Source organism: Gossypium raimondii, chromosome 3 (assembly GCF_025698545.1).
Source record: "Gossypium raimondii isolate GPD5lz chromosome 3, ASM2569854v1, whole genome shotgun sequence".
NCBI classification, from domain to species: Eukaryota; Viridiplantae; Streptophyta; class Magnoliopsida; order Malvales; family Malvaceae; genus Gossypium; species Gossypium raimondii.
Window position 1 is genome coordinate 15,316,981 of NC_068567.1, and position 19,068 is coordinate 15,336,048.

General features: G+C 38.1%; 1 protein-coding gene across 1 annotated transcript; it reads right to left on the bottom strand.

The window, feature by feature from the left end:
• Positions 1 to 17,147: 17,147 nt before the first annotated feature.
• LOC105797302 (3-oxo-Delta(4,5)-steroid 5-beta-reductase) lies at positions 17,148 to 18,512 on the bottom strand. The gene is made up of 2 exons (XM_012627262.2): positions 18,474 to 18,512; positions 17,148 to 18,376 (listed from the first exon to the last, which is right to left on the bottom strand). Exons 1-2 carry the CDS (start codon positions 18,510 to 18,512, stop codon positions 17,231 to 17,233), a joined length of 1,185 nt encoding a protein of 394 aa, XP_012482716.1. The 3' UTR covers positions 17,148 to 17,230.
• Positions 18,513 to 19,068: the final 556 nt, after the last annotated feature.

Sequence of the window (19,068 nt, forward strand, 5' to 3'; positions counted from 1 at the left end):
TACAAGATGAAAGTGGAGGATCTTATGTGGAAAACTTTAGAATAACATTGATTCTGATCGAAAAGCATGACCAGGACTTACCTGATCCCATGAGTTCAGACAAAAAAAAGAAGAAAAAATAAAAAAAAATCAAAGTCAAAAATAGGAAAAAAGGAAGAAGAAAATAAAAAGAAAGAGAAAAAGGAGAGGTCAAGGCGAAAACCCGCAAAGGGCGCTTTGACCAAAGGTGGATCTGAGTTGAAAACCCGAAAAGGGCGACTCAAATTTTGAGCAAAATAGGGCATAGACATCACCATTACCGAAGACTTCTAATGGGCATTGCTTCATTTTTTGAGAGGCTACTTCATGGATCAAGGTCATCCTATACCGGTACAGAATTTCAGAGAGGATGGTATTGGAAAATGCATTGAACTTAAATGATAGCACGATAACTGAGGTCTGAAATCAATTCAAAAGCAGACACCACGTTTTGTCACCGAATTACCTAGAGGTAAACGAGGACTGGCATGAGAATTTACCATTTGCCCTCATTGCTTGTCGAACATCTGCAGTAGGGCAACACCTCTCTTTTTGGTTTACAGGATTGAGGTAGTTTTACCTATTGAAATCCCTTCATTGCTTGTTGGAGGGATCCAATCGCGATGTAATCAATTGGCCCTAGGAAAAGGGTTAAAAGCTATTCATCGGGGCCGAATGTACCAGAAATAAATGATATGAGCCCATAATAAACAGGCTCATCTCAGATAATTCCACGAGAGGGCTGGATGTTGAAAAAGATTCTTCCTTAACGAACGGATTCTAAAAGGAAATGAATGCCAAACTGGGAATGTCCCTATGTTGTAAAGAAGACCATTTTCAGAGGAGCACTGATCCTGAGTGAGATTGCTAATCCTATAAACTCAGATCCAGTTAAGAAACACTCCGTTTAAAGAAGAAGGAAGGACCAAGGTGAAAACCTGCAGAGGGCACTTTGAGTAAAAAAAACAAAAAAGATGAAAAACGAAAATGAAAAATGAAAAATGAAATAGTAAAAATGGAGAGGCTAAGGGGAAAACCCGCAAATGGCACTTTAGGCCAAAGGGGATTTGAGTTGAAAACCCGAAAAGAGCGGCTCAAATATTGATTAAAGTGGGGCATGAGGTAATCAAAGCAACTCGAATCTTGACCAAATTAGGCATGTGGTGATCTTGTTATACCTGAATCAACAAGAATGGTAGGCGACATCTTGGGGCATCGACAAAGCACTGTAGATCTCCTAAACACATGTCAAAACTCAGAATGGTCTTCAAAATGTTTGTACAGAGAAGTTCAAGCAGCGATACCTGGGGCACCCAATTCTCATATTATTTATATTGAATTTGTTGTTCTTGGAATACTTTATTCTTTTCCAAGATATACATTCCCAATTAATTTCTTTATTATCCTTCTTTACTATTTTGGATAATTTATTCATTTTGAGTCATGCTCAGAACCAGCTTTATTCTTATCCGTTGTTATGCCTTTTTTTTGCAAGCATGTTGCATTGGAATAATGATTAATGGACTAATAAAACTTTCACAAAGGAAGTTTTGCATATTACTCTGAAAGCTTCTAAATAATACAGGAACCTGAAACAGAACTATTGTTTAGAACACACCAAGTTTGAAGGGTGAAATATCTAAGAAGGAAAAGCCTAAATTAAGACTATCCTTTCGGATTTTATTGTCCAAGCATGGATTGAGCAAAACGACAAAATGTCATGTTGGTGACAAAGTTTCAATGAACAAACGAGCAATGATCATCGAGTGATAAAAAGAGGTTTCTTGGAAGAGAAAGTTCCACAATTGTGCATAAACGTTTGGTACGACACCCTGGGATTGGTGTAGGAGACCAAAGAGATTCAGATCCTAAATCCCTAAATTACAGTGGGAGAGGATTGAGAAAGAGTCAGATCTTATACTTAGTGGGAGAAAGATGGCTCGAATTTTATGTCCCAAAATTATCGTGAACTTAACCTTGAAGATTACAACGGATTAAACTTTGAAGATTATTGTGGGGGCAATCCGTTTAAGTAAGAGATGAGTCCTACCAGTCGAACAATATGGTGTTCTGACGTGTTGGTAATAGAGCCTTAATGAATAATGAGCAACCACAACTCAAACATTAAGAGATCATTTTCATGACATTTTGCATTCATGCATGCACATTTAGTTAGGAGATTTTGATTCATTCTGATCATAACATCCTAATCACTAGACATAGATAGGTTCATAAAATGGACTTTACAGGTCATGTTCCCTAGAGAACAGATCAATAAAGTTACCCATACCCCTGAAGTTGTAGTGGGGTGGAATGAAGTCATCTTAACCAGTCCTATCTCCCTAAGCAGTAGTGGAGCAGGTCAAAGATGTTAGATCCTATCTCCCTAAGCAGTAGTGGAGCAGACCGAAGACGACAAATCTCATCTTCCTAAGAAGTAGTGAAGCAGATTTAAGCCACCAGTCCTATCTCCCTAAGCAGTAGTGGAGCAGGTCAAAGATGTTAGATCCTATCTCCTAGCGAGAGTGGAGCAGATCGAAGGCGGCGAATCTCATCTTCCTAAGCAGAGTGAAGCGATTTAAGCCACCAGTCCTATCTCTCTAAGCGAGAGTGGAGCAGTCAAAGATGTTAGATCCTATCTCCCTAGCAAGAGTGGAGCAGATCGAAGACGGCGAATCTCATCTTCCAAAGCAGTAGTGAAGCAGATTTAAGCCACCAGTCCTATCTCCCTAAGCAGTAGTGGAGCAGGTCAAAGATGATTAGATCCTATCTCCCTAAGCAGTAGTGGAGCAGATCGAAGACGGCGAATCTCATCTTCCTAAGCAGTAGTGAAGCAGATTTAAGCCACCAGTCCTATCTCCCTAAGCAGTAGTGGAGCAGGTCAAAGATGTTAGATCTTATCTCCCTAAGCAGTAGTGGAGCAGATCGAATACGGCGAATCTCATATTCCTAAGCAGTAGTGAAGCAGATTTAAGCCACCAGTCCTACCTCCTTAAGCAGTAGTGGAGCAGATCGAAGACGACGAATCTCATCTTCCTAAGCAGTAGTGAAGCAGATTTAAGCCACCAGTCCTATCTCCTAGCATGAGTGGATCAGTCAAAGATGTTAGATCCTATCTCCTAGCGATGAGTGGAGCAGATCGAAGACTGAATCTCATCTTCCCAAGCGAGAGTGAAGCGATTTAAGCCACCAGTCCTATCTCCCAAGCGGTAGTGAGCAGGTCAAAGATGTTAGATCTTATCTCCCTAAGCAGTAGTGGAGCAGATCGAATACGGCGAATCTCATATTCCTAAGCAGTAGTGAAGCAGATTTAAGCCACCAGTCCTATCTCCTTAAACAGTAGTGGAGCAGGTCAAAGATGTTAGATCCTATCTCCCTATGCAGTAGTGGAGCAGATCGAAGACGGCGAATCTCACCTTCCTAAACAGTAGTGAAGCAGATTTAAGCCACCAGTCTTATCTCCCTAAGCAGTAGTGGAGCAGATCGAAGACGGCGAATCTTATCTTCCTAAGCAGTAGTGAAGCAGATTTAAGCCACCAGTCCTATCTCCCTAAGCAGTAGTGGAGCAGGTCGAAGATGGTAGATCCTATCCCCCTAAGCAGTAGTGGAGCAGGTCAAAGATGGGAGATCCTATCTCCCTAAGCAGTAGTGGAGCAGATCGAAGACGGCGAATCTTATATTCCTAAGCAGCAGTGAAGCAGATTTAAACCACCAGTTCTATCTCCTAGCGGTAGTGGAGCGGTCAAGATTGTAGATCTTATCTCCTAGCGATGAGTGGAGCAGACCGCATCAAGTATTATCTCCCTAAGCAGTAGCGGAGCAGACAAAAGAAACCAATCCTATCTCCCTGAGCAACAGTGGAGTAGGTTGAAGATTGTAGATCTTATCTCTAAGCAATAGTAGAGCAGATCACATCCAGTCTTATCTCCTTGAAGTTACAGTGGAGCAGACTAAGACCACAAACATCGTCCCTCTGAAGTTGCGGCAAAGAAAATTGAAACTACAAGTTAGATCTCCCTGAAGTGCAAATGAGTGGATTGAAGCGACAAGACACAGTGAACTGGAAGGAGGCTACCTGAAGAAGAAGGGCACCAAGAAGTCAAGATTCGGCGAGACCGGACAAAATTGGTCTTTCTTAGTCTTTGCTCTGTTCTCGTTACATGACAATAAGCAAAGAGGGGCAGCTGTACAGACCTAATTTTACCCGGGCCTAGTGCCAAAAACATTAACCCGGAGGCCAATTACAAAAACAAATACCCAATAGCCCAAGGCCCAAAATCTAAAGCGGCCCATTGGGGTCCAAAAAACTAAACAGCACAGGGAACCCTAGGGTTCCCTGCCTTTGCCTCGCGCCGCTGCTACCCATGTGCGCCTTCAGCGCGCACCACGCCCGATGTCTGCCACCACCAGCCCTCCTTTCACCGAAATGGCAAGTTGACCTTGCCATGTACCTGCAAACAAGCAACAAAAGGAGAGAAATGGAAGTAGACAAGGAAAACAGTAGCAAAAGAGGAGATTTTCCCTTGATTTTTCATTTTTTCTTTCGGCTATAAAGCCAAGTATATTTTAAAATGTAAAGGGGGGATTCGAGGGGATGAAAAAAAAAACATTGCTGAATCAATAAAAATCGAAAATCTTTGAAGAAAGGTTCCTATTTTTCTTTTTTTGATCTCCAAATTTATTTATTTCTTTTTTGTTTTTTGTTTTCAAAGCGTATATATATATATATATATATATATATATATATAAGGTTATATATATAAAAGAAGAAAAAAGACGGAGTTCTTACCTCGGCGACGTCGAAGCTCTTCTTCATTCCGTCCAAATCGGAGCTGAGGAAGAGAGGCTTCTAGGTTTTGAAGCGGCAGAGAGGAAAAGAGGGAGGCTAGGGTTTACAAAATATTGAAAAATGACCATTGCCTTAATTTTTTTATTATTTTTACAGACTTTAAAACGGCACCGTTTGAGGCTCGTCCCAATGGCTCCAAAACGGTGCCGTATCGGACCGTACCTGATGACCCGATCCAACCGCGGCTAGATCCGCGTGTTTGGGTATGGGAAGGACTATTTGCAACCCAGATCCTCCGCTTTTATGCTTGTCTTCAATTTAGTCCTTTTACCCTTTTGTTGGCATTTATTAATTTGGCCCCGCAGTTTTTGCGTTTATTTCAATTCGGTCCTAATGAAATGATGCGTCAAAAGGGGATATTCTCCCTATCGGTCCCTCGCTCTTGCAGTAGCATTTTATTGTGGTCCATGGGAGCCCTTTTACATTTATTTGCACTTTAGACCCCATGTTTTGTTTCTAAATTCAGTTTAGTCGATTTGTTTATTTATTTTAGTTATTTTATTAATAATGTTAATAAATTTGATACTATCATGGTTATTATTACGTGTATTATTGTTGTTATATGTTATTTATATTAACTTATTTAAATATCAAAGATATTTGTTTTATATTGATATTACTATATTTATATTATATTGATATTATTTATATCTTTCTTATTTTTCAAACTTTGTTACATGTGTGTAATGAATATATCTATATACATAGATTTTTTTTTACTTGTGTATATACATACATACATATTTATCTTTGGTTTTATGCGTCTAAAATACATATGTACATACACATGCATTTTCGTAATATATATATATATGTACACTTAGATATTTTTATAACTTATTTATATATACATAGAAACTCATATATATATTTTTATTTATTTTATATCTACATATATATACATTTTATTGTCACAAATATATATACTTATATGTATTTTCATATTTTACAATTTTATATCCACATATGAATATACATATATCTTTTCACATTTTAATTTTATTCATCTTTTTATTGTTATTATTATTTATTTACTTATTTATGCGCTCATTATCATTTCAAAAGGACATTTAAATTCTATTCGTTTATTTGCTTGTTATTATGTGATTAATTCGTCTCTTATATTTATTTATTTCATTTTGATGATTGTTTGTATTATTAATGCTTAACTTATCTTATTCATTACCGTTTTGTTCTGCCTACTAACACCATACATCAAATAGATTTTTTTTTCTAATTAAAGAAATGTTTTGCGTTTGGAAAATCGAGAAAACGTGTCCTAACGTGCTGGGTTTCGATTTTTTTCGTTCGACCAAATAGCTAAAATATCCTTTTAAACTTTTAAAATAAGACAATATTCCGCGTTTGGAAATTCGAGAAAACGTGCCCTAACGTGTTGGGTTTCGATTACTCGTTTGACCAAATAGTTGAATATCCTTTCAAAATTTCAAAACGAGGCAATGTTTTGCATTTGGAAATTCGAGAGAACGTGCCCTAACGTGCTGGGTTTCGATTTCTCGTTCGACTAAATAGCCAAATATCCTCTTAAATTTCAATCTATGTCGTTCAAATTTTCAAGGATCGTACTTTAAAACTCTTCAAAGTTTTCAATCTTCGACATTAAGACATTAATTAATCAACTAGGTACCAATTTTTGGGCGTTACGAGGGTGCTAATCATTCCTCGTACGTAACCGACTCCCGAACCTGTTTTTCTAAATTTTGTGGACCAAAAATCGTTGTTTTAATAAAATTGAATCATTTATTAAAAACAACCACTTTTCAAGGTGATCCGATCGCACCTTATCAAAAAAGATTGGTGGCGACTCCATTTTTTGTTTTTACTTTCAAAATCCAAGTCGACCCCGTTTTATGCAAAAAAATGGTGTCAACAGCTTGGTGACTCCACTGGGGAACCAAAATAAGAGAGTCAAGCCACGAATTGATTACTTTTTGTCTTTTTGTCAAAAATTGAAAACTTGATTTAAATATATGATCCTTGTGTTGCATGTCATTCGTCTTTATTTTAGTCTTTATCATTTTGTTTATAATTACTGCGTTTAGATGTATATTTCTACACATTACATTGCATGACCATTGGTCGCACCCTTTTAAGTAGGAGTGAGAAACTACGCCTTCGTGAGGTTTTCACCTCCGCATGGGATAGTGAATCGCTTCCGGGATACACCCGTACCTATGTCTTCGTGAGATTTTCATCTCCGCATGGCCATAGGGAAATGTATTCCCTTGAACCGAACTCAGTCCGTATGATCCTATAATGGGTGAGGATCGAGGAATCTGCTGGTTCAGGTACCCTTACTTTAGAACCGAATCGCATATAATGAGCCTTAAGAGCCTACCCTAGGTAGAACCACACCGAATGCCTATAGGTCACCCGAAAGCTTGGTTCAAATCTACGGTCATTTTGTTGTATGTTTGTCCGTTTTTGTTACGATTATCATTACTTCGGTTTGTAATTGCTCTATTAGTTTGAATTTTGATATATTTCTGCATATTGCATTACATAATCGCTCGATTATTCCCTTTTAAGTGGGAGTGAGAAACTAGTCCTTCGTGAGGTTTTCACCTCCGTGCAGGATAGTGGATCACTTTTGGGATACATCCGTACTTATGTCTTCGTGAGATTTTCATCTCCGTGCAGCCATAGGGAAATGTATTCCCATGAACCGAACTTGGTCTGTATGAGCCTATAATGGGTGAAGATCGAGGAATCCGCTGGTTCGGGTACATTATCTTTAGAACCAAACCTCATATAGTGGACTTAGGAACTTAACCTAGGTAGAGCCACTCCAAACTAGGGGTGTGCAAAATTCGGTTAAAACCGAAAAAATTCGGTTAACCGACCGAATTCGGTTAATCGATCGGTTAACCGAATATTTTCAGTCGGTGGTCGGTTAAGAGTTTTTTAAATTTTCAGTTAACGGTTAAATCGGTTTCAAACGGTCTATTTGGTTAATCAAAAATTGATTAACTGAATTTTGTAAGGTAATAGGCCTTAAATTAAGCCAGTAAGCCAGCCCAATATATTTTTTCTCCTCCGTGCTCCAAGCCCAAGAACTAAGCCCAAGAATAATTCATGTTTCATGTTTTCATGTTTCATCTTGCATGTTTCATGTTTTCTTAGTACATTATAGTGCACATAAATTTATAATGTAAATAGTGCATTATCTTGCATGTTTCATGTTTCATGCAATCTTGCATGTTTCATGTTTTCTTTCCCAAGTTTGTAATGTAAGTTTATTTATTTTTAAATAAAATTTTATAAACAATCGAACCCAAATTTATATCCACATCTTCTCTTGAGCAGTGAGAGGTGTCTTTCAAAATATGAATTAATTGTAAATTTACTTTATGTGTTAAAGACTTATGTAATATTTTTAATTATGTAGTGATTCAAAGACTTATGTAATATTTTTAGTTATGTAGTGATTCAAAGACTTGTGTAATTTTTTAATTATATAGTGATTTAAATCGGTTAAGTCAGTTAAATCGATTAAGTTGTTAAATCGGTTAAATCGGTTAATCGGTTAAATAGGTTAAATCGGTTAATTTTAACCAAAAAATCATATGATTTTCGATTAATTGTTAATCGACCGGTTTAACGAAAAAATTGATTCGGTTAATATTTTTTTAAAAAATTTCGGTTCGGTTAACGGTTAAAAAATTTTGGAGGTCGGTTAATTCGGTTTTAACTAATTCGGGTCGGTTAACCGAATGCACACCCCTACTCCAAACCCCTAGTATCTACCTGATTAGGTACTTTTTGTTTTTTGCGCTTGCTTATGTTTTGTACTAACCCCTCTTGTTGTGTTTTGATTATGATTGCATTGCATTGCATTTGCATCTTAGGAAAGAGATATGGATTCAAGTTCGATTACTAAATTAGAAAGCTTGTCATGGAATACGAATTCCTTGATAAAGTGGAAAATAATACGACTTCTCGAATATATTCTGAGGAACGCAAGAAGGGCAATGGAAGAGTTCGTGACCCTGCTTCGTGGCTTGAGGACTCAAGGTGATTGTCTAAGAGCCTTCGACGTTCCAAGAAGCTGACGAGCCTTATGAAGATGGGCAGATGATGGATCGCGACCAAGATCAAAAGAAGGAGCTAGCAATGGCATCTATTGGCGAGATTACCTCAAACATGCGGATGAAGAAAAAGACCGATGTTGTTTCTTAGAATACGAGGGTGAGGTCGTACATGTATCCGTTTTATGTAAGGGAATTTTCTTTCTAGAAAAGTTTCCTAAATGTAATTGAATCAGAATCAACGTCTCTTTAGGCATTCATTTCATGCATTTGCATCACATTGCATTACATGCATTAAAATCCATTGAAAGAGTCTAAACGAGTAAATTTATTTCAGCTAACCAGGAAAACCAACCAACCAAACACCCTTACGATATCCAAGCAAAGGCTAGAGAAATGGAACAAAGGTTGGAAAAATTAGAGCGAATGCAAATCCAGATGCAGGAGCAATTGACTGAGTTTCAACAGGAGATGAGAGATCAGATGCTAGAACTACGGAGAACTATGATAAACCAATTCAACCGATTGCTAGCTGGAAAGTCAAAAGAAGTGTAAGACTCGGTGGTTTACTTTGGGGTTAATAATGAGGATCTTGTTTATTCCTTAGATTGTACTCCGATAAGTGCCCAGGTCCAGCCAGATGGGCACCCACAAGGGGCACTCTTTACTATCAGATCCCAATATTATCAGACTGGTACATCGACACCAGTGAATTGCCTGACAGGCTTAGGATCCAATTTGAGGAACAATTTAGCTAATCCTATTGCTAATCTAGCCGAAATAAAGCAGATGATGGTAGAGTACCCAGATACTATAAAGGCCCCAAGGAAGAAGGGGAATAAAAAGGATAACGCAGGCGGATATAACAAGGGCCACTCAAAACCAATCACTATGGGCAGGCCAAAGACGGAGACCACTAGCCATCAGAGCCCTTTAAAGCAAGAATCTAGAGTGAAACCAGGTTCTGAGAAGTCTCAATTTGTACCAATCCCAATGTCGTACCTGGAGTTGTATCAGAATTTATTTGACGCACATGTTGTCTCCCCTTTCTACTTGAAGCCTTTACAACCTCCGTATCCCAAATGGTACGACACAAATGCACAATGTGACTATCATGCGGGAATTACAGGGCATTCTATAGAAAACTGCACTGCCTTTAAAAAGCTGGTCGAAAGGTTTATCAATATGGGCATTGTTAAATTTGAGGATTCAATCAGTACAGAAAACCCGATGCTCAATCATACGGATAATGAAGGGAATGCGATGAATGAAGAAATGTTGGGAAATGTTCACATCAGTTGTCTTTGATATGATCATACCAGGATATGCCGGGTTAAACACCGATAAGTTTGACATGATGCCCCGTTAAAAACTTGCAAAGATGATGTGAACGATGTAATTCTTTGCCGGGGCAATGCCTCTCTCGTTGAGTCAACATAGCTTTGCCATTTGAAGTCGAGTTTTCATCCCTTCAAGATGTTGTTGAATTTTATCCTGATTAAAGAGGAAGATCCAAAGTTTTCTGTCGTAATTGCGTCCCAAAAGGGCTCTATGAAAGAAATCTGGTACCCAAGAAGGTTTTTCACATACAAGATGAAAGTGGATGATCTTATGTGGAAAACTTTAGAATAACATTAATTCTGATCGAAAAGCATGACCAGGACTTACCTGATCCCATGAGTTCAGACAAAAAAAAAGAAGAAAAAATAAAAAAAAATCAAAGTCAAAAATAGGAAAAAAAGGAAGAAGAAAATAAAAAGAAAGAGAAAAAGGAGAGGTCAAGGCGAAAACCCGCAAAGGGCGCTTTGACCAAAGGTGGATTTGAGTTGAAAACCCGAAAAGGGCGACTCAAATTTTGAGCAAAATGGGGCATAGACATCACCATTACCGAAGACTTCTAATGGGCATTGCTTCATTTTTTGAGAGGCTACTTCATGGATCAAGGTCATCCTATACCGGTACAGAATTTCAGAGAGGATGGTATTGGAAAATGCATTGAACTTAAATGATAGCACGATAACTGAGGTCTGAAATCAATTCAAAAGTAGACACCACGTTTTGTCACCGAATTACCTAGAGGTAAACGAGGACTGGCATGAGAATTTACCATTTGCCCTCATTGCTTGTCGAACATCTGCAGTAGGGCAACACCTCTCTTTTTGGTTTACAGGATTGAGGTAGTTTTACCTATTGAAATCCCCTCATTGCTTGTTGGAGGGATCCAATCGCGATGTAATCAGTTGGCCCTAGGAAAAGGGTTAAAAGCTATTCATCGGGGCCGAATGTACCAGAAATAAATGATATGAGCCCATAATAAACAGGCTCGTCTCAGATAATTCCACGAGAGGGCTGGATGTTGAAAAAGATTCTTCCTTAACGAACGGATTCTAAAGGGAAATGAATGCCAAACTGGGAATGTCCCTATGTTGTAAAGAAGACCATTTTCAGAGGAGCACTGATCCTGAGTGAGATTGCTAATCCTATAAACTCGGATCCAGTTAAGAAACACTCCGTTTAAAGAAGAAGGAAGGACCAAGGTGAAAACCTGCAGAGGGCACTTTGAGTAAAAACAAAAACAAAAAAGATGAAAAACGAAAATAAAAAATGAAAAATGAAATAGTAAAAATGGAGAGGCTAAGGGGAAAACCCGCAAAGGGCACTTTAGGCCAAAGGGGATTTGAGTTGAAAACCCGAAAAGAGCGGCTCAAATATTGATTAAAGTGGGGCATGAGGTAATCAAAGCAACTCGAATCTTGACCAAATTAGGCATGTGGTGATCTTGTTATACCTGAATCAACAGGAATGGTAGGCGACATCTTGGGGCATCGACAAAGCACTGTAGATCTCCTAAACACATGTCAAAACTCAGAATGGTCTTCAAAATGTTTGTACAGAGAAGTTCAAGCAGCGATACCTGGGGCACCCAATTCTCATATTATTTATATTGAATTTGTTGTTCTTGGAATACTTTATTCTTTTCCAAGATATACATTCCCAATTAATTTCTTTATTATCCTTCTTTACTATTTTGGATAATTTATTCATTTTAAGTCATGCTCAGAACCAGCTTTATTCTTATCCGTTGTTATGCCTTTTTTTTGCAAGCATGTTGCATTGGAATAATGATTAATGGACTAATAAAACTTTCACAAAGGAAGCATATTGCATTGGAAAAGATTAATGGACTAATAAAACTTTCACAAAGGAAGTTTTGCATATTACTCAAAGCTTCTAAATAATACGAGAACTCAAGCAGAACTATTGTTTAGAACACACCAAGTTTGAAGGGTGAAATGTCTAAGAAGGAAAAGCCTAAATTAAGACTATCCTTTCGGATTTTATTGTCCAAGCATGGATTGAGCAAAATGACAAAATGTCATGTTGGTGACAAAGTTTCAATGAACAAACGAGCAATGATCATCGAGTGATAAAAAGAGGTTTCTTGGAAGAGAAAGTTCCACAATTGTGCATAAACGTTTGGTACGACACCCTGGGATTGGTGTAGGAGACCAAAGAGATTCAGATCCTAAATCCCTAAATTACAGTGGGAGAGGATTGAGAAAGAGTCAGATCTTATACTTAGTGGGAGAAAGATGGCTCGAATTTTATGTCCCAAAATTATCGTGAACTTAACCTTGAAGATTACAACGGATTGAACTTTGAAGATTATTGTGGGGGCAATCCGTTTAAGTAAGAGATGAGTCCTACCAGTCGAACAATATGGTGTTCTGACGTGTTGGTAATAGAGCCTTAATGAATAATGAGCAACCACAACTCAAACATTAAGAGATCATTTTCATGACATTTTGCATTCATGCATGCACATTTAGTTAGGAGATTTTGATTCATTCTGATCATAACATCCTAATCACTAGACATAGATAGGTTCATAAAATGGACTTTACAGGTCATGTTCCCTAGAGAACAGATCAATAAAGTTACCCATACCCCTGAAGTTGTAGTGGGGTGGAATGAAGTCATCTTAACCAGTCCTATCTCCCTAAGCAGTAGTGGAGCAGGTCAAAGATGTTAGATCCTATCTCCCTAAGCAGTAGTGGAGCAGACCGAAGACGACAAATCTCATCTTCCTAAGCAGTAGTGAAGCAGATTTAAGCCACCAGTCCTATCTCCCTAAGCAGTAGTGGAGCAGGTCAAAGATGTTAGATCCTATCTCCCTAAGCAGTAGTGGAGCGAGATCAAGACGGCGAATCTCATCTTCCTAAGCAATGAAGCGATTTAAGCCAGTCCTATCTCCTAAGCAGAGTGGAGCGGGTCAAAGATGTTAGATCCTATGTGAGTGGAGCAGATCGACGGCGAATCTCATCTTCCTAAGCAGTAGTGAAGCAGATTTAAGCCACCAGTCCTATCTCCCTAAGCAGTAGTGGAGCAGGTCAAAGATGTTAGATCCTATCTCCCTAAGCAGTAGTGGAGCAGATCGAAGACGGCGAATCTCATCTTCCTAAGCAGTAGTGAAGCAGATTTAAGCCACCAGTCCTATCTCCCTAGCGAGAGTGGAGTAGGTCAAAGATGTTAGATCCTATCCCCAAGAGTGGAGCGAGATCAAGGCGGCGAATCTCATCTTCCTAAGTAGTAGATTTAAGCCACCACCCTACCTCCCTAGCAGAGGGATTTAAGCCATCTCATCTTCCTACCTCCCTAGCGGCCACCAGTCCTATCTCCCAAGCAGAGTGGAGAGTCAAAGATGTTAGATCGAGAGCGAGTCTCATCTTCAAGCAGAGGAAGCAGAGCATCTCCCAAGTCAAAGATGTTCTATCTCCTTAAACAGGGAGCAGGTCAAAGATGTTAGATCCTATCTCCAAAAGAGGAGAGTGGAGCGGATCGAAGAAGCGGCAAATCTCATCTTCCTAAGCGATAGTGAAGCGATTTAAGCCACAGTCCTATCTCCCTAAGATGGTAGATCCTATCCCCCAAGAGTGGAGGGTCAAAGATGGTAGATCTTATCTCCCTGAGTGGAGCAGATCAAGACGGCGAATCTTATCTTCCTAAGCGATGAGTGGGCGATTTAAACCACCAGTCTATCTCGAAGATCAGAGGTGTAGACCGCATCAAGTATTATCTCCTAAAAGAAACCAATCCTATCTCCCCGAAAGAATCTCACCTTCCTAAACAAGAGTGAAGCGATTTAAGCCACACAGTCCTATCTCCCTAAGCAGTAGTGGAGCGAGATCGAAAGTGGAGCGAAATCTTCCTAAGTATGAGTGAAGCGATTTAAGCCACCATCCTATCTCCCTAAGCAAGTAGTGGAGCAGGTCGAAGATGGTAGATCCTATCCCCAAGCGGTAGTGGAGCGAGTCAAAGATAGTAGATCCTATCCCTAGCAGTAGTGGAGCGCATCGAAGGCGAATCTTATCTTCCTAAGCGATAGTGAAGCGATTTAAACCACCAGTTCTATCTCCCTAGCGGTAGTGGGCAGGTCAGTCACAGATTGTAGATCTTATCTCCCTAAGCTAAGTTTCCTAGCTAGTGCCAAAAACATTAACCCGGGGCCAATTACAAAAACAAATACCCAATAGCCCAAGGCCCAAAATCTAAAGCGGCCCATTGGGGTCCAAAAACTAACAAAGACAGGAACCCTAGGGTTCCTCGCCTTTGATCTTATCTCAGCATTGCTACTACATGCGCCTAGGTTCAAGACCACGCCCGATGTCTGCCACCACCAGCCCTCCTTTCACCGAAATGGCAAGTTGACCTTGCCATGTACCTGCAAACAAGCAACAAAAAGAGAGAAATGGAAGTAGACAAGGAAAACAGTAGCAAAAGAGGAGATTTTCCCTTGATTTTTCATTTTTTCTTTCGGCTATAAAGCCAAGTATATTTTAAAATGTAAAGGGGGGATTCGAGGGGATGAAAAAAAAAACATTGCTGAATCAATAAAAATCGAAAATCTTTGAAGAAAGGTTCCTATTTTTCTTTTTTTGATCTCGGAATTTATTTATTTCTTTTTTGTTTTTTGTTTTTAAAGCGTATATATATATAATGTTATATATATAAAAGAAGAAAAAAGACGGAGTTCTTACCTCGGCGCCATCGAAGCTCTTCTTCATTCCGTCCAAATCGGAGCTGAGGAAGAGAGGCTTCTAGGTTTTGAAGCGGCAGAGAGGAAAAGAGGGAGGCTAGGGTTTACAAAATATTGAAAAATGACCATTGCCTTAATTTTTTATTATTTTTACAGACTTTAAAACGGCACCGTTTGAGGCCCGTCCCAATGGCTCCAAAACGGTACCGTATCGGACCGTACCTGATGACCCGATCCAACCGCGGCTAGATCCGCGCGTTTTGGTATGGGAAGGACTATTTGCAACCCAGATCCTCCGCTTTTATGCTTGTCTTCAATTTAGTCCTTTTACCCTTTCGTTGGCATTTATTAATTTGGCCCCGCAGTTTTTGCGTTTATTTCAATTCGGTCCTAATGAAATGATGCGTCAAAAGGGGATATTCTCCCTATCGGTCCCTCGCTCTTGCAGCGCATTTTATTGTGGTCCATGGGAGCCCTTTTTTGTTTATTTGCACTTTAGACCCCATGTTTTGTTTCTAAATTCAGTTTAGTCGATTTGTTTATTTATTTTAGTTATTTTATTAATAATGTTAATAAATTTGATACTATCATGGTTATTATTATGTGTATTATTGTTGTTATATGTTATTTATATTAACTTATTTAAATATCAAAGATATTTGTTTTTATATTGATATTACTATATTTATATTATATTGATATTATTTATATCTTTCTTATTTTCAAACTTTGTTACATGTGTGTAATGAATATATCTATATACATAGATTTTTTTTTACTCGTGTATATACATACATACATATTTATCTTTGGTTTTATGCGTCTAAAATACATATGTACATACACATGCATTTTCGTAATATATATATATATATATATATGTACACTTAGATATTTTATAACTTATTTATATATACATAGAAACTCATATATATATATTTTATTTATTTTATATCTACATATATATACATTTTATCGTCACAAATATATATACTTATATGTATTTTTCATATTTTACAATTTTATATCCACATATGAATATACATATATCTTTTCACATTTTAATTTTATTCATCTTCTTTATTGTTATTATTATTTATTTACTTATTTATGCGCTCATTATCATTTCAAAAGGACATTTAAATTCTATTCGTTTATTTGCTTGTTATTATGTGATTAATTCGTCTCTTATATTTATTTATTTCATTTTGATGATTGTTTGTATTATTAATGCTTAACTTGTCTTATTCATTACCGTTTTGTTCTGCCTACTAACACCATACATCAAATAGATTTTTTTTCTAAATAAGGAAATGTTTTGCGTTTGGAAAATCGAGAAAACGTGTCCTAACGTGCTGGGTTTCGATTTTTTTTCGTTCGACCAAATAGCTAAAATATCCTTTTAAACTTTTAAAATAAGACAATATTCCGCGTTTGGAAATTCGAGAAAACGTGCCCTAACGTGTTGGGTTTCGATTACTCGTTTGACCAAATAGTTGAATATCCTTTCAAAATTTCAAAACGAGGCAATGTTTTGCATTTGGAAATTCGAGAGAACGTGCCCTAACGTCTTTGGGTTTCGATTTTCGTTCGACTAAATAGCCAAATATCCTCTTAAATTTCAATCTATGTCGTTCAAATTTTCAAGGATCGTACTTTAAAACTCTTCAAAGTTTTCAATCTTCGACATTAAGACATTAATTAATCAACTAGGCACTAATTTTTGGGCGTTACGAGGGTGCTAATCCTTCCTCGTACGTAACCGACTCCCGAACCTGTTTTTCTAAATTTTGTGGATCAAAAATCGTTGTTTTAATAAAATTGAATCATTTATTAAAAACAACCACTTTTCAAGGTGATCCGATCGCACCTTATCAAAAAAGATTGGTGGCGACTCCCTTTTTTGTTTTTACTTTCAAAATCCAAGTCGACCCGTTTTATGAAAAAAATGTTGTCAACAAATAAAAAATATGAAGAATTGACGAAAACATTACTTTTTCGATTAATTATGGAAAGTTTATTAAATATTAAACAAGAGTTAATTACTACTTTGTAACGCACCACCTCAATCTCTTAAATTGTTTTTAAGATTTATATACTTTTTATGTTGGGGGTTTCATATTCAAGCTTTTAATGTAAATGTTAAAACCTAGCAGAAGCTCTTTGACTTTTCCTCCCTTTGAATTTTTGTCTAATCAAGAAGCTTTATTGTGAGGCTTAGAAGGTAAAATATGGATAAATTTGAGTAAATCCACGGGGAAAAGGAAAGGGAAGCATTCAAGGCACAATCTTGAAAGCCTTCATCTTATCAATCCAAGTGATTAAAGAACTCTTGGAATTCCGGAAACCCAAAAACCCATGCTCCTTACTCTTATTCATACACAATATCGGCGACTCCATCGGCATCATCGACAACAGGATATCCACGAACCACCAAAACCCAACCTCCTCCAACCTCGTCTTCTGCAACCCCTTCTCATTCACTATCTTTTCCCACACACTTTCCTTCCCTTTCATCATCTCCTTCAACCCTACATTCTTCCCTTCCTCCAACCCATATTTCTCTATCCCAAACTGCTCCGCTAACACTTTCCACAAATGCTTCCACTTGAAAATATCCCCATTGTTCACGTTAAATGCTTCGTTCTTGGCGTACGGATCCACCGCCGCCCATATCTGATGCTCCGCGATCAAATCCGCATCCGAAACTTCCGAATAACTTTCCCATGTGACTTTGTTTCCTGGGAACAGTAATGGTTTCCCTTCGTATTTACAAATGGCGGCGTAAACGCAAAGGGTTCCGACGATGTTCATCAAACTGTAAGGCGAAAACCCAAATATAGTATTGGGTCGGTGTACCGACCATGTTAATCCTTGTTTTTTCTCGATTTCTTGTAAGAGGATGTCTTCTTGGACGTAGAAAAAGTTGGGAGTATTTAAGCGTGGCAAATCTTCGGTAAAAGGTGGATCATGCGGTTCGATTTTCCCCGACGTTATGTACTCGAACGATCCCACGTAATGCTTGGCTCCGGTTTGGAGGCAGATATGGCGGAGATTGGGTGCGTTCAGGATCAAGGTATGCAACACGTTGCGGAGCATCGAACCGTTGATTTCACAGTTATCGGTCTCAGTGGTTCGATTGACCCAGCTGACGTAGAAGATGTGTGTGACATCGGTGAGTTGGGAGAGCTTGGATTCGGTGTCCTTGGGATCGGAGACGTCACACTGAATGTACTCGATCCGATGCTCGGCGTGCCAATGAGGCCTTGGGCGACGAGCCACCCCGTAAACTTTCCATGGACCGCCAGGGGTGTCGGATAATGGAAGGATTTCAGCCAAGCTGTTGCCAACAATGCCGGTCACTCCGACTACCAACGCAACGCTCTGGAAACTTTTGGGTGTTTCATCTTCCTCGAGTTTCTTCTGTAAAAGTTAGAAAAGAATAAAACAAAAAATAAATCAGCAATTTTGTAAAGCGTTTTGCGCAAACTATTTAAGGCATGAGAGAAGGAAAGCTTGCCTTAGCAGCGCCAATGGCACCAGCCCACCACCAGCTCATTTTTCAGATTGAAATATATTAATCTATTTTGTTTTCTTAAAATGATAAAGTGTGTGTGAAGAATGGTTTTCTATGGCGCGCATTTCTTGCAATGTTCTTTAGATGCGCTATAAATTAGGAAAATTAATGCAAGAAGGAAAATGTCAAATTTTATCATTTCTTCATGTCTTTGAAATTTTCAATTCAATCTGAGACAGTCGGCCTTTTTAACCCCTTTTTAGTTTTTATCACTTACTTAAAAAATTTATAATTTGAAAATTTTTATCTTAATTTATTGATTTATTCAAAAGTTTTTTATTTAAGTTATTAGGTTGTTAAGTTTCTTTTTCTTAAAAAAAAAGTTACGTTAAGGAGCTCCAAGCAACAATTTAACTGTCAGCATAGTAGATTAGTATCTATCAACGAGTAAAAGAAGATAACTTAAATCCAAATCGATTTGATAATAAATGTCGAAGATCAAAGAAAAAACTTGTTTGAATTTGGTTTTCAATTACGTGATCTCCAAAGTTTTTGATGAAAAAAAATGAATTGTAGGATAGGGAGGGAAAAAGAGTTT

Coding starts and splice junctions, on each gene's coding strand:
- LOC105797302 (XM_012627262.2), bottom strand. CDS start 18,512: ATGAGCTGGTGGTGGGCTGGTGCCATTGGCGCTGCTAAG. Junction 18,377..18,473: donor GTGCCATTGGCGCTGCTAAG/GCAAGCTTTCCT, acceptor TAACTTTTACAG/AAGAAACTCGAGGAAGATGA.